Source organism: Drosophila eugracilis, unplaced genomic scaffold (assembly GCF_018153835.1).
Source record: "Drosophila eugracilis isolate 14026-0451.02 unplaced genomic scaffold, ASM1815383v1 contig_2161, whole genome shotgun sequence".
Taxonomy (NCBI): domain Eukaryota; kingdom Metazoa; phylum Arthropoda; class Insecta; order Diptera; family Drosophilidae; genus Drosophila; species Drosophila eugracilis.
In genome coordinates, this window is record NW_024573046.1 from 163,813 (window position 1) to 186,316 (window position 22,504).

At 35.1% G+C, this 22,504-nt stretch overlaps 1 protein-coding gene across 1 annotated transcript; it reads right to left on the reverse strand.

Moving 5' to 3' along the window:
- Positions 1–106: 106 nt before the first annotated feature.
- Positions 107–22,099, reverse strand: LOC108103234 (sex determination protein fruitless). Its single transcript, XM_017208634.2, has 7 exons — positions 21,472–22,099; positions 3,205–3,599; positions 2,559–3,034; positions 1,479–2,487; positions 949–1,073; positions 783–889; positions 107–696 (listed from the first exon to the last, which is right to left on the reverse strand). Exons 2-7 carry the CDS (start codon positions 3,493–3,495, stop codon positions 641–643), a joined length of 2,064 nt encoding a protein of 687 aa, XP_017064123.1. The 5' UTR covers positions 3,496–3,599; positions 21,472–22,099; the 3' UTR covers positions 107–640.
- Positions 22,100–22,504: the final 405 nt, after the last annotated feature.

Consider the following 22,504-nt stretch of genomic DNA (forward strand, 5'->3'; position numbering starts at 1 on the left):
GTTTTTCCTCTTTCTCTAACATATCGATAACCTATCGTTGAATAGCTTTCCAGCTATCGATAGCAGCTCCTTACCCGCCAGTTTTTGAATTCAGAAACCCTTAAACAGATATTACTTTATTTCGTTTTAAACATATTTTTCATAGACATTATTTTATTTCGTTTTAAACATATTTTTTGTATGTAATACATATTGTTTGTGTTCGGTTCATTAGCTTATCAAAAAATTCACTTCACTTTTTTTTTATTTTTATTTTATATTATTGATTAACTAGTTTCCATAGTTTATGTTTTTGAATTTCACTACCAAGAGAAATGTATTTATCTCTACAGATTTATAATAAGTATTTCAATTAACTAATCAACGCGTGCGTCGTCTTTAAATGTATATAGACATGTATTTATATATTATATATATAATAATAATAAGATCCTAAATGTTTAGAAGATCAGTTATAGTCGCCACCCGTAGGGTGCAGCAACACAAATTAATGTTGGGAATCGATTCAGGGAAGTTATCTTCGGGATCTAAAACTAGCCTCGTCTAGCTGTCTTTTATTCTTGTGTTCCTAGATCAGCCTGTGGCGTCGTTTGAGATTTTTCTGTAGTTTCTTCTTTATAGTTGTGGCTTGAATTGGCCCTCAAATCTGCGGACGTGTCCATAGCTCGCTCAGATCCTTCTTCAGCTTGCCCAGCTCTGTAAATAGGAATTGGCTTGGACTTAATTCCCCAGTGAGTCGGTTTTGGCCTTCGCCTTGGTCTTTATTTAACTAACTAACTTACCCAGCTGTGCTGGCAGGACACTGCCATTACGGAATCCCAAATCAAAGCGCGGCTGAACACCCAACTGGCTAGCCGAGCTGGAACCCGAGTTACGGAAGGCGGTGCCACTATAAAACAAGGGAATAAAATCAGAATCAGACTGGAAGCATGGAGGGCTACAACTTACCTATAAGGATGCTTCAGGCAGCCATAGACCTCGCGGTAACGCCCATATAGAGTTCCATAGGAAACGCCCAGAATTCTGGCGGCCTTCTTCATCTCGAGTCTTTTATTTTTTATGGCATCCAATACCTGAAAGATTCAAAAAACATTTTGTTAGTAAAATAACTAAATATATATAATGTATATTCAGTAATTATTATTGCTTTGTTTTTAATTTGACAACCCTTGGAACTCTCCTCCATCATTGTATTTTCAAGGTTTCGCTGTTGATTTATAATGAAATAGCATTGTCACGCCCTAAACAATTAGTTTAATTTGCCTTTTTTCCATGGAGAAGCTTTCTAAATTTGTAGTTTGCCATTAAAAAAACTACAAGCTAATTGCCAGGTTTTCAAAAGCAATAACAAAAACAAAAGCCATTAAAAAAACGAAACTTCATTATCAGAAAAAGTTGAAGTGATATTTACCCACATTTAGTAATATTTATTTTTAAATTTTTTAAAACTTCTTATATAAAAAATACTCAACACTTACACGCTTGGTAAAGGGCTCCTCCCAGAATTGTGGACGCCGCCCCTTGGCCAGATAGTCGTCCATCTTGATGACGTCCTGCCACTGCGACAGCTCTTCGTTTGTTAAACGCAACTCGGCGGCATCGTAGTCCTCCAGTTTGATGTCGGGATAATCTGCAGAAGTACCAGTACTTCCACCACTGCCACCTGGATCCTGTCCACCATTTCCGTTTCCGGCCGAGGCATTTGCTACTGCGGCTGCTGCTGCAGCTACGGCAACGGCAGCTGTGGCAGCTGCAGCGGCACTTGCCACATTCGGTGCAAATTCATGGGCCAGCAACATGCCATGTTCGTTGATCAAATAGGAAGATCCACTGGCTCCAGATCCTGATCCAGTTCCAGCGGCTCCGGCTGCCACACCTCCTTCGTATTTGCTGGCAAAACTGGCCGGTATTACGACCGTTGGACGTGGCGAGTCCGCCCGATTAGCCACCAAATGCTCATTCTCGATCTCCTCCAGGGGTTGAGGCAACTCGTCGGGTTCTTCCTTTGGCTGTTCAACCTCATCCTCTCCAGATTTCTCATATAGCCGACGAGCATGACGCAGTTTGCCATGACGTTCGCGACGCTCACTAGTCTTCTCCGATTTTTTGGTGGCACTGCTGGTGCTACTAGTGACGGTGAGCACTTCCGGTTGCGATTCATCGCCGGCTTCAGTTTCCTGTTTATTGGCATCGCCATCGCTTAGGGTCTTCGGCGTGGTATTACCATTTGGCTCCGAATTGGACCAATCTTGACCAGCAACAGATGGCTCTGGGTCACTGGTCTCCGACTGGAGGAGCTGCTGTTGTTGTTGCTGCTGTTGCTGGTGACGTAGACGCTGGCGCTGTTTGGGTGGGCAGGCGGCGGGCGGGGATGCCAACGAGGCGGCATGGGCGGCCAGCGGTGGTTCCTCGGCAAAGTGACGCGTTGTCTCCAAATAGGCACGCTGGGCGGGCTCCAGGTTGGCGGCATACTGGGCCAGCTTACGTCTGTCCAAAATAAGTAACGAAATTATGAAGAAAATATTCAAAATAAACTTTTAATTTTTCGGATAACGTACACATTGAACACATCGTAGGCGTCGTCTAGTGGCGGACGACCCCGCTTGCGTTTCGGACCCAGAAAGTGCTCCACGGGTGCTACGCCATCGAGAGATGTGGCCCCGGATATTGCACCCACACCTGCTGAGCCGGATGCACCCGGTATTGGCGTCATTACGGGCATGCGACCCAATACGCTCTCCATTCCCGGCGACAGACGTTCACGATGGTCACGATCCCGTTCACGGTCTCTGTCCAAAATCGCAGAGCTGTGCAGATGCAAGGGTGGCCCGGTTGGTGGCTGCTGCTGCTGCTGCTGTTGGTGATGGAGGATTAAATCCTGAGCATAGCTCTCTGCCAGACTGCGCGGCGGCGAGTGGAATTCTGCTGCGGCCATCGGTGGCGGCGGACCGTCTTCGTCATCGCGCCAGGTCACCTCGGCCAGTCCTTTGATCTTTAGGTCATCTGCGGTCTTAAGCAGCGAAGGAAGGCTGGCCTGCAGTTAAAGGAAATCAAAAATTATTTGTAAGGACTCCAAGGAATTTGGAAAGTGCTAAAAAGTATGCTACGACATGTTTCAATCTAGTTTTAGGTGATTTAAAATCTCTGATTAGGTTTAAGGATATACAAATCGTAAAAGTTCAGTAACTAGTGACTTCCACTCACATGCTCCACATTAATTTCGCCCTTGTACATGAACTCAATGAGGCACTTGACCTCGGCGAAGGTCACATCTTTCATGATGATGATCGGATCGCGTTCGCTGGCGTAATTGGAGAGCACGGCGTCGAAGAAGGTGCTGCAGGCGCAAAGGACAACGCGATGGGCGCGGATGAGCTGACCCTCGCAGGCCAAAGTCACATCGCAGAAGCAGCCACGATCCAAGAGCTGGGAGAACATGGTCTGCAGATTACTATGGTGGTACTTCCACCTCAGGCAGTATTGCTGCGGCAGCATGGTGGTGCCGCGCCTGCTGCTGCCCCTGATGTTGGTGCCTCTTGCTGATATAGTGGTGATGCTAGTCGTTCTAGTGAAGCACCTCTCCTTGGGCAATTGACTGCCTGAAAAAAACAAATAGAAAAACATTACTAATAAATCTCTTATTCCATTATCCATATAAAGGGAATTTCCCAAATAGAAAAGTCATTAAATCCAAACCCGCTTAAAGATATTAAAATTATATATTTGAATAAGCGTTTCATTAAAATTTCATAAAAAATTTGCAATGAAAAAAAGCAGCTATGGTGTAATCCTAAATTGACTTTTCTTAATACGTAACATTTTTCACGCGCCTCTGAACATGATATTGAACCGTTTATTGGTTTTTGCCCCATGGAGAGCATTATATATCCATCGATAAACTTGTTATCCCTATGAATCCTTCCCCAGTTGTGTGTGTGTGTTTGTTGGTGTGTAAATGTCAATCGGAGGACATGCAGCTTTTTACTGTTTAATGAAAAGGTTTGTTGTCCGTTCTTCATTATTTTTTTTTTCTGTGAGTTTTTTTTTTGAAGCTTTGGCATGCCAGCAAACTTCTTGTTGGCCTGTTTTTCAAGATATTTTTCGAATTAAATTCATCGCAATTTTTTCAGCCAAATAAATAATCGAAATTCCCGCTTTATGTGAGAGAGCAAGTCGGGATCGAAGCGGAAAAAAAAACCAAAGTCCTGCCAGTCATCGAATGGCGAGATGTTTTTTCCAGCTCCATTTCCCTGGCAACAAAGAAGCGCCAATGACTTCGGTGGGTGGTTAAAAAAAGAAAAAAGAAGTGGGCGTTGGAGGTGGTAAATTGGGAATGGGGAAGGACGGTAGTTTTTTCTTTCAGACTGCAGCACCATAAAAATGTTCGTCCTCGTTTTCATTTTATTATTATTCTTTTTCTCTCTCATTCCTTTTTATACACATAAAAAATTTTCATAATTTTCCTCTGCTTTTTTTTTTTTTCTTCTTATTTTTGTGTGTGTGTGTGTTGTGCACACTTTCATACAGCGCAAATATTATGCGCAAGGTAAAACTTTATTTTGTTTGTCGCTTTTACTCCGATATATATATATATATATGCATTTATGTAATATATATATATAAATGTTTGGTATTTGGTATGCATGTGCAAAATGAGTTGACGCTTAATAAAAACACAATTTTCCCCTCCCCACCCAACCTTCAACCCCACAACCAATCTGTCAATATACTTAAACGTAAAGTACGGGAAAAAAAAATGAAAAGAGCAATTATAAAATCCCTTTTGTTGTCGATTTCCACAGATTCATCGTAATTGTAAAATCGAATCGACGTGACGAAAGAGCGAAATAAATTGATTTTCGTGGTAAAGATAATGCTGCATCTACTAAAGTAACTTAATCAGCCATTTCCTATGTAAAAGTCCAGGAAAGTCCGGGACAAAGATAACAATAGCGGATGGTGGATTAAAAACTACAGATCATTGGTCCTATAAAATCTTAAAAAAAAAAAAACAAATTTAAAAACACAAACTCTTCCTATGTTTTGTATTTATTCGGATATATAATATACAGTAAACAGATATATAAAAAACTATAGAGATATGTTCATATACTAGGTACTTCCCCCGCACCCGTTTTCTTTCACCCCTTTTCCTGGCATGGTAATAAATTTTAAGAATTCCCCCAACAATTTTGTTACCCTTTTTTATAACTGCCAGCAAATTTTTTTTTTTTTTTTTGTCTCTTAAACTTTGTTTTTTTTTTTGTGTTTATTTTTTGTGAAACGCATTCTTGCTTTTAGTACTAATAGCACAAGGGAAAGGCAGCCCAAAAAAAAAGGGTAGGATAATGGTAGGGGGATAAGAACTTTATGTTAGCTGCGTTTTATGTCCAGTGTACAAAATGGACCACACACACACACACATACAGACACACATTTATAGGGAAAAAAGGACCCGCACTCACTCACACACAAACTTATTTTGAAAGTAAAGAAACTCCAGGCTTGGGTCAAAATTCGTCCGAGAAAAAGACGAGGAACTGTTGAAAAAACGCTGCTGAAGAAAGAAAAAGAAGCTCGCGAACAGAATGCGAAAGCAAATTTCGCTTCACCTTTTTCAGCTGCAAGAAATGCCAAAGGAAAGTTGAAAAAAACCAGAACAAACTACAAAAAACATCAGCACCAGAAAGCTGGCAAATAAATTGCAAAAAAAAAAAAAAAAAAGAATAAAAAAAACAGGAGAGAAAAAAAAAAAAAAAAAGAAACGCAAGAAGGAAGGACTTCTTTGGCTAGTATATAAAAGAATGCCATATGTACGGGTTTTTGTGTATGCAGCATGATTGATATATAAAATACAGTGAAGCTTAAATCGAAAAATGTAAAAAAAAAAGTTGATTTTATGAAGATTATAAATTATGTTTTTAAATGTGAGTTTAACTTCTGATAGATAATGGAATATTAATATTTTTCATTTTCAAGAAATCAAAAAATAATGTTATTAAAAATTTTTGAATAAGAATTGATAACTTTCATTAATTTACTACCAAAAATAGTTTAAAAACAAAACCCTTCTCTTATGAGAACAGTTTTTATTTTGCAAATTTAACTTACGGATTTTCCACTGTACAAAATAGTGGCATTAAAAAACGCCATGTCCGGCACTCAAGGATTGGGATTTGAGTTCGGTTTCTGTTTCGGTTTTCTGACTTGGCTCACTCACAATAATAGGAAAACCCCCAACCCCCTGCTAACACACACACACATACACATAGACAAGAGTTAACTGCAAAGGGTTTTTGATCCCAATCTCTTCCCCCACCTCCCTTACTTACACACATAAACAGCCACACACCCACATGCTGGAAGCGTTACACATTTAAGTTCCTTAAAATAAAAAAAAGCTACAACCAACACAGACAAACGAAAATGGGGGGTGTGTGTATGTGTGTGGGTGGGTGGATGGGTTGGCATAAAAAATACATGTTTTGTTGTAGTATATTTTTCCCGCCAAGCAGTCGCACACACACACACCGACACAAGGCCCCTTTTTCTTTTGGATTTTCTCATGGAAAATATTTTTCAGTTTTTATCACATTTTTCTTCTTCTTTGGATTTCGTTTTGTGTGTTTTTTGCTGCATCTTTTTTTATTTTATTTTATTTTTTTTTTTATTCTCCACTGCTTGTAAGCAGTGCTGGCTAAAGAAGGGGGGGAGGAGGGTTGAAAAGGGGGTGACGCAAAAAGGTTGCGAACGGAAAAATAAAAATGAAAAAAGACATTACAGCGACTGCGACGTTGGAGAGAAGAAAAAATAAATAAATAAAAACACAAAAAGCTGGCAGAACGAAGGGAAAATAAAGAAAAGCAGGGTACAAAAAAAAAAAACAGAAATGAAGAAAAACAGAAAAAACATAACGACCGTTTCTCGTTTCATTTCGTTTTCCCCCTGTTTTTTTTTTTTTTTTACAGTTTTCCCGACCCCCTTTGTCACCCCGCCCCCGTGGTCTTTATTATTATTTTCAGTTTCTGTCTTTTCCCATTTATTTTTCTTTCTTATTTTTCGCCCCATGTTTCTCTTCATACTTTTTAAGCTGTAATTTTTTACTTGACGTTTTTTATGTTTTCTGCGCTCCCTGCTCCTTTTTTTTATTTTCAGCAATTTTATCCTTTTTTTTTAAATATCGATTTTCATGTCAACTTAAATGAAAGGTACACAGTTTTCCATACAAAAAAAAAAAAAAGAAGCGGAATGTAAAAAAGGAGAGTACGGAATTTATATGTGGACCTGTCATCCATGTGTGTGTCTGTAATGCTTTTCTGCTTTTCCTTGCTGTCTCTTTTTATTATTAATTTTTTTATTCACACACAACACACACACACACACACACATGGTTGTAGATTTTCCCCATTTCCTTTTTATAAATGCTTGGCAGGGACACACACAGTGAGGAAAACAACTCCAAGATACACGGAGAAATTTCCACTTTTTTTTTTTTGTTGCTCAGTCTTTCTTCTTATATTATTTTTATTTTTCTTCTTTCTTTTTTTTTTTTTGTAGTTTTTCCTTAGCATTTCCTGGACTGTTTATGGGGGTGGAGGTGGTAAATTCCAGCCATGATTAATGGAGAACTCAATCGAGATAGATACAGTTTTATATACATAACTGAACCATTTACGACCAATACTTATGGATTCGCATATATATTTTTGGTAACAGCGAATCCCATTTCTCAATGCCAATTCTCGATAGCAATCTTCTGGGTGAAAACCCACAAGAAAACCAAATGGGTTTAAAACTATATTAAACCAAATTTCGTATTTTACTATTTTCGCCAAAATTGACTTTTTTAGATTTAAATGTCAGTCGATTAAGAATCAAATTACGAAGTCAACGAGGAATGTCATTCCACAGTTGGACCATTTTTGGCTAAGTAAAAGGCAGAATCATTCTGACGGAATAAGGATAAGCCGAATTTCTAATTTTTCATAATCTTTTTTTGGGAAAAATTGAATTAATTTTACATTTTCAACTTTGGGCACAGATCTGTCAAGAATTAAAAAACGAGCTCAACGGGGTTTTACATTTCATATTTGGACAATCATTGGCTTAGTTATGGACAAAATTCCGTAATTTGGAGGGGGAAATAAGGAGATATCGAACTTTGAATTCCTACTCCTTTTTTTTGTGAAAAATGGCTTAGATATGGGCATAATACTACGACTTTCTGGGAAAAATCGGGATAAAATAAATTACGCATTTTTGATAATCATCTTTTTCCAGAAAAATGGCAAAAACTTCACATTTTCAACTTTGAATGCAGATCTGTTATGAATTAGAAAACTAGCCCAACGATGTATGATTTTCCATATTTGGGCCATTTTAGTCTTAGCTATGAACGAAAAAAACTATCTTTTTGAGGACAAAATCATGATAAAAAAAACTTTCAAATTACAAAAGAATCAAATGGAAAGCAGCATAACCAAAATACTAAGTTATAGCAAGAGTTCTAACTAAAATCAGTTTGAATTTCAATGTGGAAAAATGATTTTAAATAATCCCCCATTATAATCCCCTTGCACTGCTTGCCTGATGGCAATTAAACTGCTTGCCACGAAGACCTCACCTCAGCGACAAAAAGGGATAATCCCTTGGCATAAACCGATATCGGAATTAACTCAAACGATGGGCACAAACGAAATTGGTTTTCATACTCAATAAACAAAATGGAATAAAAAAGAAAAAAGGTAGGGCGGGGGCTAGTGGAAAAAAATACTGTAACCGCATTATCAATTGCATTAAGGCAACGATAAGTGCAGGGCATCGAGTATATAACTCGATATATACATACATACATACATATATATAATATCGGTTGCTAGTTATGTACACGTTCTATATACATTATACACACATCCTTTTCCTGCCAACAGCAATTTTCTTTCTTTATTTTTCTGCTTCTTACCAAGCAATTTTTTTTTTTTGTAATTCTTTTTTCTCTGCCCCACTCGCTTTTGTAATTTGTATAATTTTTTAACATTGTCGACGCTGCTGCTCCTGTTTTTTATTTTACGTCGGTTTTTCACTTCTTGTTTTTCACCTTGTTGTTTTTTGTTTTTTTTTTTGTTTGCAGCTTTCCTTAACGTGAAGCAAAAAATTTTAATATAAATTTATGTGCTGGCTGACGAAGAGAATTGCAGGCGGTGGGTGGAAGGGGGGTAACGGGGCGGGCTTTAAACTTGTTTGCAAATGGAACACGGCAAAAATATGTAGAGTATTTTACACAATTTTCATTTGGTTATTTTTAATATTAATAAAAATAATAATACGCAAGCGAAAAAATATATATGATGGTATGAAAATGAAAAAGTTTCATATCCGTTTATTTCTTTGTTTATAGAGCCGGGTAGTTATGACCTCGTCGTTTGTCCTGGCCTGTAAAATCCCCAACCCTCGAAACGTATTTTATCGCGTAATAAAAAGTTTTTAATAAAACCAAACAGAATTTAAAAACAAAACAAAAATAAACATTTAAATTCCAGCTAAAAGTTGAACGAGATAAAAAATTAAGGTAAAAATTATGTGACGAAAAAAGTATAATGTTCTGAAAACCGAATTTGGGTTTAGATAAATACAAAAATTGTTAACTAAGGCATAATTACCTTTGCCACCTCATAAAGCGAACTGATAACTGGAGTGTGAGTATGCAGACTTATTTATTTGATTTATGCAAACATTTCCTCCCTGCCATCGTCTTCTTCGTCGTTTCTTTTCACGTTCAATCAAAAACCGCAACGAAAAATATTTTAAAGAAAACAGAAACCAAATACGATCTGCAGACATGCGAATTTCACATCGAGTACAACAAAAACCACTAAATACTGTTAAAATTTGCATTGAATACAGTGAAGCAACTATAAATTGAACTACTAACTAACAAAAACAAAAGAAATAATCACTTTAAAACTACAATTCAAAAAATATCGTTACTATCTTTTTAGAATGTAATTTAAACTAAATGTAGAATAATGGATTTATGATAAGGAAGCTCGTTTGATATAATGTCTAGTTTAGGAAGGCTCCGCTGTAATAACGAGCTTCTTCAGCTTCTTTACCTTCCTCCTTTTTTTCTAGCTCCCAGCTCCAACTTCTCAACTCTCCTGCTTGCATAAATAAAACAATAAGAGATGACTTAGTCGACCACCTGGTACCCTATAAGGTATAGCCAAAACCTTAATGATTTTATAAATAATATAAATCCCTCTTAAGATAAGAATATTTAGAAAAAATACTTTTTTCTGATTCAGCTTATTTTTCCTCAAAACGTAGCATACCCATGCACAGCATAACTTCACTGGGTATACAAAAATAAAATAAACGAGACGACAGAAAGACCAAGTCAAATGAATAAGCAGTTTCTCCGCTTCTGCTCCAAGCCAGAAAAAAAAAATAACACACAAAAAAGAGAAAAGGAAACATCAACAGAAAAAAAAAGAAATAATAATAAGAAATGTAGAAAGAATTCGCATTCGAAAGCAATTCAAAGGAAAAATCTATGCGTTCTTTTGATTCTCGCTTTCTTGGCAAATTGGTAGGAGTTCTCTTTTTTTTTTATTTTCATTTTTCTTTTTTTTGCTGCCAGCACGTTTATGTTTCTTTTCATACCCATTATAAGTTGCCAACGAAAAAGGGTATTTTCGATAAATATTTCCTATGACAGTTTAAACAAACATAGCTGGAAAAATCTTGAAAATTAAAAAACCCGTTTAAATAATTATGATGTAATCTTATGGCTTTTTAGTATTTTGTTTTAATTTTGTTTAAATGTGTTGTTTGTTTAAACAAATCACAGCACTTTTGATTTACAAAATCAAGTGTTATCGCTGATTTAACAGAAATGTAATGGATATATCGTATTCGAAACCATTTGACACGCTTTATTTTGCCGCTGATTGCGGATGGGCAACAATTCGAAATTCATATTATTAATAAGTAATAAAAAGAAATGAAGAAAATTGCCAAAGAGTGAAGAGAACACGCAGCAAGCAGCAGCAGAAATCCAGAAAAAGAAGCATCTCACAGATACGCAGGTTTCCCCTCTTTTTGTTGTTGTTGTTGTTGTTCTTAGTATATATGTATGTATGTGTTGTATATTCATTTGGCAGATTCTACGGTTGCGTTTGTGTTTTGCTTGTGTTTTTTGGAATGCCAAATGCTGTTGCAACAACTAAAAAAAAAAATCGGACCTAGGCCAAGAAAGGGAATGGAGGTCCAAATTGAAGTCCAAGATCAAGACCAGGTTCCAAGCTTCCCCTGATCCGCAGCAAAATATACAATTGCGAATAAGGCCAAGTGCAATAACACTTAATGCACACACACACACGATATATATATATATATCTACAGATATCTGGAGAGGGTACGCAACATCATAAAGCCTTTCTGCCCCCAAAACAACAACACAAAAAAGTTAAAAAAAAAAAAAAAACAAAAACCAACCTGCAGTCCGACAACAAAAACTGTGCAACTTTACTTTACGATCCTCTATAACTATGATATTGCCCCGATGTTGATGTTGTTATTGTTCTTGTTGGCCAAGTGCATTCGCCTTCCGTTTTTTTTGTTGTCGTGTGTTGACTTATGCAGCCTCTTCGCCTTCTTCTTCTCAGCTTTTGAGCGCCCCCCTCTCAACCGCATTATGCCCATATGACACGGAATGGAAAATGAATCCCCTAGGCAAGTACAAATCTGTAACTACTGCTAAAAAATTAATCTTCTTTTTGGAAAAGAAATAAATAATTTATTCGAATTTTATTTACGAACTCAGTGAGGTATTCTATTGCGATGTTTTTCCCGAAAAATCGAGATAAATATTTTTGAGCAATATTTGCCAAATTTTGATTATAAATTTGTAGAAATAAAATACACAGGCAAAATAACTACTGTTTTAACCAGCTAACAAATCGGTTGGGGATTAAATTACGAGACTAACGAGGTATGGCATTTCATATTCTGGGCATTTTTGGATTTCTTATGGCCAAAACACTGATTTTTCGGCTGCAAATCAAGTATACGTCGTTTGACAGAAAAATGTAAAACTTTGTTGAGGTATTTATAGTGTAACTTTGTGAAAAGAAGAGGCACAGCTAAAACACTGACTGTATTAAGCAGATTATTACAAATAGAAACTTTCCTCATCACCTCTGGGATGATTTTTGTAAACAATTTTTTTACAAATTTTTGTGTTTTTTATAAGGGGTCACACATCATCAAAACTTTCAATAAATTACCAACATTTTACATTTTTAACCTTCAATACAGATTTACTAAGAATTAAAGAACAAGCTCAATGTGGTATTGCATTCCAAATTTGAACCAATAATGCCTTAATTATGGAGTAAAATCTGTCATTTTGAAGGGTAAATAAGGGGTAATCGAATTTTGGATTTTCGATAAGTAACATCACCTATTTTTTGTGGAAAATGACAAAAATTGTACATTTTTAGGTGAGAATGCAATTTTGCAGGAACTTTAATCACGAACTCAACGAGGTACGACATTTTATATTTGGACTAATATTGGCTTAGATATTGGCATAATATCATGACTTTCAGTGAGAAATCGGGATAAACTAAATTTCGGTAACATCCTCTTTCTTTGCAAAAAATGTCAAAAAATATAACATTTGCAACTTTGGGAATTAGTAAGCCACAACAGTTTCTTCAGTGTCATAGAAGCATAATTTATCTGAGCTTTTCTAAACAGTTTTTCTCTTCATTTTTTTAGATGGCATTGTTGCTGTGGCTGTTCTTGTTGAAATTATTAGACAGCAACAGCAACAATAGTAAAAAAAAAAACACGCAGCGTCCAGTTTGGCTCACACACATACACACTTACACACACTGCTGAAGATAAAGAAACATATTTTCTTTTTTTTTTATTATTTTTTTTTTTGTAGCTTCAAGCATTCAGCGCATCTGTGTAACCTCAAGGTTGCTGAACCTCAAAGGAGCTGGAAAACTGGGGGGCGTTCGAAGAAGGTGCAAGAGGAAGGGCAGAAGGCGTACGACAAGAATAACAATGCAAAAAAAAAAAACAGGACTTAACCATAAATAGAGTCCTGGCCAAATAACCAGATATTGTATGTTCTTTCCTTATTTCTATTTTGATTTCAGTTTTTGTTGAGTAGAAGAAGCTGAAGGAATCGGAAAGGTATAACTAAATTTTCTTATTAACCTATTAGATTTCTAAACTACTCTAAACTATCAACCAAAATTGTTCCTTTTAAGCATTAAAACCTTTAAATTGGTTTTGAATTTCGTTTACATGGCGCCGCGCCAGCTGTTGTAAGTAAACTTTTTAGCCAAACAAATATTTTTATAAATAATTCAATTTCAAAGAACTAAAAGTGGGAGCATAATTTAATACCAAAAAATGGAATGAAATATTTTTTGTAAAAAAGTTTAAGGCTCTCGGATTTTGCACCTCATAAACGTCTTAGCCAAATAAATCCATCAGACAGATGGCTTTTAAATCAAGTCAAGGTCTAGCCAAAACCAATAAATAATGTTCGTTTAGATCTCGAAAACCCTTTTCCAGGGAAAGCACTCAAAGGAGCCGAGAGCGTAGAACTGATGATCAATGGTCCAGAGCAGGTGCATCGGGGTTGGGAAGATGTGAATGTGGACATGGATGTGGCTGTGGATGCCAGAAGGGATCTGTTGAAGAAATTCCCTTTTTTTTTGCCTTGGCTTTTCTACCTTGTTAACTGATACTACTTCTGCTGCTGCCTGTTCTTTTGCTGGAAAAGCTGCACAAAAACCTGGCTGGCTAAAATAGCAAACAAAAAGTAAAAAAAAAAGAAAAAGAAACACAGAAAAAAATCGAATAAAACAAAAACCAAAAGGGAGAGCGAGCGGGTAACACAAATTGCAAAAGCTGGAAAAAGGAAAAGCTGCTTTGAACAATCTCAGAGGGGAAAACGGAGGGAAATAGAGGAAGTTACCTACTAGTTAATGCACTGGAAAATGTTAAAAAAAAAAAATATCCATGATTAAATAAAATTCTTATTTTTAGCGTTTTTAAACTGATAAATCGAATTTATCAAAGTTAAATATCAACTTAATATTGAATTTTTCACAAATTTAACATATTTTTAACATTAAGATCATGAGATTTTCTTTCTGTGTAGCTACCAGCTATTTCTTCAGCTTGGTTCTTTCTATTCTATTTGATTTTTTTTTCTCTGTTTTGTTTTTTGGTGGCGGCGCATGAAAAAGCCGAAGAAGCTGCTGATACAAATGTAAGATGTAAGATACTCGGGGGAAAAACTCACTTGCTGAGGGGGAAAAAAGAACATTCATCAAGAAAACTGTCGTCGTTTTTTGTGTGTGCACGCTGTACGGCATTTGGTATCTGTATCTTTAGCCGGTCCTATATGTATATATATCTGCAGCTGTATCTGTATCTGTATCTGTATTTGTATCTGTAAGTACGTTAGCCTCCTCCGTCGCGGATTCTAACTCATATTACTGCCTTGTTTACTGCCTTTTGCTTCTTGTTACTAACATCGGTACATCGGTATGACGGGGGTTCCCCCTCTAAGCCAGCCAGCCAAGCATTTGTTTATGTCGGTGTTTTGTGTCTATTCCGCCTGCTCGTTTGTTTTTATTTTCATTATTTATCATATTTTTTTGGTCCAAGCCTAATGTAAACTTTAATATTATTTCTGTATATTGTTCGTGGAAAACCCGCAAAAGTGTACAAAAAGAACGAAAAGCCAAAAAGTTGAGAAGTTGAGAAAGAAACACGTCAAATCTCCAGGGAAAAGTAGAGAAATGCTTGTTTTTTTCAAATTAAAACAGAAATAAAAGTTATTTCTTTACATAAAAACTGTTACAAAACAAGTCGAAGGTTTTTTTTTTAATTTATTAAATTCGAAACTAACTCTGAAATTGTCAATTTCATTATAATATTTACACAAAGCGTTGACAAAGCTAATTTGTGTCAATTTATTTTGGCAAAAGGGAAGTATTTCAATCAAATCGAACAATTTCCTCATGATCCCAGCTGACTTTTACTATTTCATTTAAATTACTTTAATAACAAAAGCCCCACTACTAAAATGAATGGAGAACATAGAACGAAAAAAAAAAAAAATAGAAGTTGGGTGGAAAAAAAGTTGATGATGATGGAGGCGAAATCTCGAAATGAGAAGAGCAGGGAGTTTTTTGCAGCTTGTCTCCTTGAAATGAGAATGCCAATACCCTGTACTTAATGCTAACTTTAAGGTAGCCTGGACTTAAGGAAAGTATTAAAACAATAACTGAAAAGTATCTTAAATGAAATCTGTTTTGGTTTGCACAAAAAAAATGTAAATTATTCCCAGCTAAAAACTTCTTAAAGCAAAAAGAAAAATCCCTTGTCCCTTTTATAGATACTTGGCCGATCATAAAATATATATATTACCATACAGCTGGGTGCTAAGCCCCCCTGATTACTAGATATCTGTTAGTCGTTGCTTTTTCCAAATGGCTTTTTTACTGGCTGGGTGTTTTTTGCTGCTTACTTTTTTCCCGAAACAAAATCTGTGTGTGTTTTCCTCTTTTTTTTTGGGCACTTTGTAATTTATTACGTTTTTTTTTTTTTGCTGTTGTTGCTCCGTTCGAGTATTTTATAAAATTGTTCAATTTTTGCACGAGACAATGTCGCAGGGTCGCCCCAGTCCTCCGCCAAGCTCCCGTCCCGAATTTCTCCTCCCCCAAAAGGCAGCCGTAAAGTGGCGTTGGAAAACGAAAAATAATAAAAAAAAAAAAAAAAAAAATGAAAAAATGGATAACAAAAAAATGAAGGAAAAATGGGAGGGGCAAGGAAAAGCGAAGCAAAGTGAATATTGAGATATTTTCCATGCTGACAACCCGCTCTTGGTTCGCTTCGTTTTTCGGTTTTCAGTTTTCGGTTCGTTCAAAAGTGATTTACTCTTTTGGTAATGTGCAAGACCCTCCCAAAACGCCGCCCCCTGATTTCCCCGATTTCCCAACCATTTTTTTTTCCCCCTCTGCATGTTTATGTGCAATTTTCCCTCACACACACACACACACACTAGCCACATATACAGTTACAACATATCTGCACTTATATAATATATAAGAGTTTTTCTCTATAAAAAAAGGGAGTACTCAAAAACAAAAACAAAAAAAAAGGCACACACACAAAAACCCAAATGTATAAAGTTAATTTGTAGAGCGTGAAACTGTTGATACCCTGGAAAAAGGCATTTCATTTGAAACTTCCACTCTCTTTCAACAAGTTGGTTGACATTCCACTTCATTACCATTCGACCTTGCAACAGGGAAGTAAGTCTATGTCTCAACCCGTTCGTGTGTTTCAAATTTGATGAAACTGCTAATACAACCCTGGGGTTTTAGGAGAAAGCAAAAAAATAGTATTAAATATTTTTGATGACAAAAAATATTCAAAAATCACGACTTAAATACGCTTTCTATTATGCTTAAAAAGGTTGAAAAACAATCTGTGGGATGTAAAATGTGACCAAATATGCTAAAATGCAATCGCAGTGAGACCAAATTCCTAAGTAAAACAGAAAATATCTTTTGTTTTAGATTTCAACATATTATATAATAACCTCTTCTTCAGGGTATAGAAATAACTATAGACCTCGACTTTTTGAACGCCACTTACAATTTTGTTCTGTGCAAAATATAAATGAAGGTTTTTACTACTTCTGTTCTTTTTTACCACCTTTCTTACCTTTCCCAACGCTGGAAAAGTTCGTTCGTTCATTCGGTTACAGTTTTCTTTGCCCACCCCATCTCTTCTGCCTTCCCCTTGCCTTCCCCTTTTTAAGCTTATAGTTTTTCCTCCCTTTGCCAAGCGCGCCAAAAACAAAAAAAAATTGAGTAGGAAAATGGGGGAAAAGTGGGGGAAAAGCGGACAAGCAAAAACCGAGCAACAGTAAAACGAGCGTTTTTTTTCCCATTTCTTCTCGTAGTGAAGAAGTGGGAAGGTTTTTGGGGGTAAATAAATTAAATGCTTGACTTTATTTTGCCCGGCGATGTTTGCCTTGTTTTAATATTTTCCTTGCCTTTCTCTGGATATACTTTTCTGGTGTTGTTTTTTTTTTGTGTATTTTTTACTTCTATTTTGCCTTTGTCTCCATCACTTTTTTTGTTGCCTTTTTTTGTTGTTGTTGCTGTATTCTTTTGCCTTTTTTGTGCCTTTTTAGAGCATGATTTGTAGTTCGTTTCGTTAGATGGAATTCCAATCTGCTGGCAAACAAAAGGGTGGAAATTTACGAAAAGATTTCCATAAGTTCTAAAGGGGGGGGCGGTGGGGCTTGGGGGTTCGATAAAGAAGTACAAAAGGATACACTTTGAACCTGTTGCGGTTCACAGGACTTGATAAAAACTTCCATTACTCAGAGTGTAAAAAGTATTTACTTATATAATAACTTTATATACCTAAACCTAAACCTAAACTGATACTGATGTAAGCTTTATAATCTGCTTGATAATCTTTCACTCATTAATGCAGCAACAATATTGATTACTTTGTTTAAAAACTAACTTAATTTGTTCTTTATGTATGAACTTATAAATATCACTTATACGCAGTGTGGCCTGGACAGAAATTTTTATTTTAGTAATAATAACATTTTCGATTTACAAGAGGTCCACTCTAAGTTCACTGCATTCCAGCAAAACACTTTAAACCCAAATCAAGTTTGCACAATGCATTTTTGCAAAGCTCTCTTATCAGCCAAGGTTTTCTAGCAAAAAAAAAAAAAGCAAAAATAGGCAAAAATAAATCAAATAAAGCAAAAAGTATGAATGTTCAAATATATATATATATATATATTGGAATTAATAGAAAAGTAAATATAATTGAATCAGTAACACATTTGAAGCTGAAATATTGTTGCAAATTAAATAGAAATAAAGTGCCACATTGCCACGGAAGCGGATGAATTCAAAAAAGCGAAAGAAACAAAATTGAATTAAAATGTATTAACCAAAAAAAACTATATAAAAAAACACCAATAGCAATAATAATAAAAAAAAAAAACGAACAGGGAAAAAACAAACAGACAGACCACAAAAAACGTTTTGTGATTCATAATTTCGATTCGTACATATATAAGCCAGATTTTTTTTTTTTTTGGTTTTAGGTGATTTTTGTAGAGTTAGCTTTTGTTCCCCATTTGGAGTGTGCGTGTGTTTTGTTTGTTTTTATCTTTCCTATTTGAAAATGTATCTTTTTTTTATGTTATTTTTTTTTGTATTTTTTTTTTTCTGGCGGTTAATTGCATAAAAATAGAGGCCGCGTTTGTGTTGCCTTTTTTGTGATTTTTTCGATCGCGACATAATTTGATTTGAAAACCTTGGCCAAACACAGAAAAAAGCACAAAAAAAAAAACGGAAAATAAAAACTGGGAGCCAAAAGAATTCTCAACTTTCGAAGGGCGATTAAATATTTTTCTCTGCTTTTCTTTATTATTTCCCATTGTCTCGCTTTGTTTGGCTTTATGCGACGGAAATAGTTTTTATCTCTTTGATTTCAGCTCTTTTTTTGTCGTATTATTTCTTCTTTTTTTTTTTTTTGTTTTTTGTTCTTTTCTTTGGTGCCCCAGTATTTTCACCACTTCTCGAAGTTATCAGCGAAATTTGCCTAACGTGTTTGTTAGTCTCTTTTTTTTTTGTATACCCACAAATACATCAAAATAAAAACATACATACATATACATATATATATATAATATTTTTGTGGCGTTGTTAATTTTTGTTTTCATTTTTGTGATTTGCCGACTGCAGAGTAGTTTTTTGTTTGTTTGCTTTTAATTATAAATATGAGCTGATATCAGAGAATGAGAATGGAAAAAAAAAAACCCCCAGCTCAATGAAAAAGAAAAGGCTGCAAAAAATACATACATATTGAACCCTTTTTAGCAGAAAGGCAAATACGAAATAAAAAGAGCTCTGCGGAAAGTTCAAGGAAATGGTTTGCATTCTCATAAAAAATACATTGAATAAATTAAAAGGGTTTTTTTTTTTGTGAACATTTGAAAAACATTATTTACGCATTGCAAATTATGATTGTTTTTTTTTGTTACTTTTTTTTTGTATAGGTCGCAAAACATAAACAACTGAACAATTTGCGTAAGAAGCGAAATTTATTTACCTACTGGCTCAAAAAAAAAAAAGAGGAAAACAACACATACAGAGTAAACTTAACTAAAAGTTGGTATGACAAAAAAAAATGGAAACAACAAAATAATCAGACACGAAAAACAATATTTCGTGTTAAAATTTCCGTCGTTTTTTTTTTTTGCTTTATTTTCTACTGTTTTTTTTGTTTTTCTAAAGAATTTTTATTTGGTTGCGGAATAACACGAAAATAAGTGTGATTTTTGTTATACTTGTCAGATTTATTAGGGACAAGACCGCGGGAATACCCTGTAATGTCAATGGGGTTTTTTTTTAAATATTTTTCCAATATTTTTAAAGAGAATTTGAAAAATGTATGATATGAAGTGGATTAAATGTATGTTAACATAACGTTAAAAACCTTCTAAAATAATCATAACACACCTTAAGGTAGCAAGAATCAGGGGGATATATTTGATGTACATATACATATGTACATAAATCTATAACACTCGGAAGACTTTAAGGGGGCGTGTCACCACCAATGGATGCTGACCTGCCCTTGTTTTGGTTTTTGTTTGTTATCGCTTTGTTTTGTTTTGTTTTTGGACAATGAACTTGAAATTTGGAGCACGCGTTCACATGTAATTGAAATGTGTGTGAGTGGGGCGAAGGAAAGAAAGGGAGGGGAACTGAGAGGGGCAGATATAGATGGGGAAGATGGATGGAAGCGGTGGAGAGCCAGAGAGCAGGAGCACCAAAGAGAGAGAGAGAACCAGCACTCACGCACACAAATACTAACAAACGGAATACAGAAGCGGTTCTAAAAACATTTTTAAGAGGCGATTTTAAATATATAAACAAAAAAATATGCGTTTAGTATTTAAGTAAAACATAATTAGGTAATACAAAATTGTAATGATATTGTTATAAGCCTTTTTTTAGAGAAATCTTTTGATTGAACCGCACCTGAGCACCTCCTTATTTTCTGGATCCGCCCCTGACACAAGCACACGCAGATTTGGCTCCTCTCTTGCTCTCAGCCCCTCCGCATCATCATGCTCCTAGTCTTCTGGTCTCCTCCCTCCCCTCACCCATTCCATTCGCTGTTTTTTTTTTTTTTTTTGCGCAGGCGAATGCCGCTGTGAAAACAAAAAATCGAATAAAACAGCCGACAAAAACAAAAGGCCAGAGAAACGTTGACGGCGACGTCACTCAAATGCGATTTGCAATTTTAATTTTTGCCGTTCATGTTTTTCAGTTTTTTGTTCATATAATTAAAGTTGTAAAAATGAATTGCAATGCAGAAAAAAAAGAGAGAGAGAAAAGTAAATTGTAAATTGTAAATTGCTTTTGCCATAAAGGCGGAAATACCTCTCTCAGCAAAAAGCAAAAACAAAAGCAAATAGTATGGCAAAAAACTAAGAAAAATAAGCTCTAAAAACCACAATAAAAAATATGGTAAAAAAAACAAGGAAAGAAGAAAAACTAAAAGCCACACAAACACAACCCAAACCGATAAACCAAAAAAACATGTACAAAAAATTGCCCCAAAAGTTATACACCCATCGTCAAAATAATAGTAACCTAAAAATATAGTATGACTTAGAAGCGAGTCTATAGTTCTTAATAGTAAATCTACTTTTTTATATTAATCATCTGCTATTATTTTGAACGCTACTGTAGGGGAATAACAACAATAGACTAAACGGGGGAAATTCGTTGTTTTTCTATGGGCCGCAGAAAAAAAGCTTAATTATCAAGCTTAGAAAAAAAAAACAAAAAATGTTAACTACTGGCCTATGAATTAAATTTATTTATTTTTTTTCAGATCTCTGGGTTTTTTTTTTGCATTTTTAATATCTTTTGTTTTTATCTTGGCCATTAGTTGGCGAACAAATAAAACCAAAAAAAAAAAAAAACAACAATAAGTGAAGAAAAAATGGCAATCGTTTCCTGGGCGAAAAACAATTGTTTACAATAATTGCATATGATTATTATTTATGTCAATTTCGAACATTCAGCTGGCAAAGTCAACAAACCCGGAAACCTTCGACGAGAACAACGGAATTTTTATCGTAATATTTTGTTCGCCTTTTTTTTTATTAAACAAAAAAACACGCACAAAACAAAACATGCAAAAAAAAAAAAGCACAAAATATATTATTAAAAAAAGGGGAGAGCGGCGAATAAAAAAAAATACAAACAAAAAATCACACAAATAACACACAACTTTTGTTTGGCTAAAAATAAAACGACGTTCGTTTTGCGTGTCTTTTTAGCACATGAAATAAATAATTTGTTTTCTCACCTTTTCTTTATGACTTTTCGCGGTATCTTTTCTTTTTTTTTTTTTTTTTTTTTGCTCTTCTTTATGGTTTTTGTTTTGTTATTTCGAATTGAATTGCACACGCAGCAGATTTTGGCAAAAAAAATTCATTCATTCATTTATTTTCTGGCTTCCCATTTTTGTTTCCATTTTTTGTGTAACATTTATTTAAAAAACAAAAAATAATCAGCAAATTCCGCCAGAAATCAAATTGCGCGCTTTTTTTTGGTGGCTTGCAGGCGATTAACGGTAAACACTTAGAATATTCTAATTATTTAACACTAACCACGAAATTGTCATACAAATTGCTTTTTAATGAGCAAAAAAAATCACAAAAAATAATTCAGTTTTTAGAATGTTTGGTTTTGGAATATTTTAGAATATCTTGTTTTTGTTTATATTTTCCGGGGAGTTTGCGGCGGAAAAGCAAAGCCAACACACCTCGAAGCCGACGAAATTTCGAGTGAAAACGATTGAGCTTTTCGTGTTGCTTAAATAGACTTTGGTTTATTATTTTTTTGCTTAGTGTTGCAGTACATGTTGCGCTCTCCCAATCGGCTGGCAACATTTGAACCGATTCGCAGTGCCAAGTTGGCGGGAGTTTTAAATTTTTTTGCTTTTCAACTAATATAAACTTAAAGAAAAACCAAAGTACATCTACTAAGCTATTTTTCTTTCAATTTTTAATTATTTTCGAACTTAAAAGGTTAAAAATTAAAATATAAAACTGTAAAAAAATTCATGCTTGCTGTCGGTTTCCGCTACATGTTGCTGAGCTTGTTTTTTCGGCACCGTCTTGAGTCTCTGAGCGAATCGGTAATTGTTGCTAGAGAGGGAGATCTTTCTGTGACCATCTGTTATGAATGAATGTCGATTATAGGGTACCCGTTACTAAGCTTATAAATTTTAAAATTAAATTAATATCGAATTTTGAAATTATCAATAATAAATTACTTGCAGCTTTCAGTTAATAGCCCCAAAAAGTTCTGAGATAGGTAATTTTAAGTTCTAAATA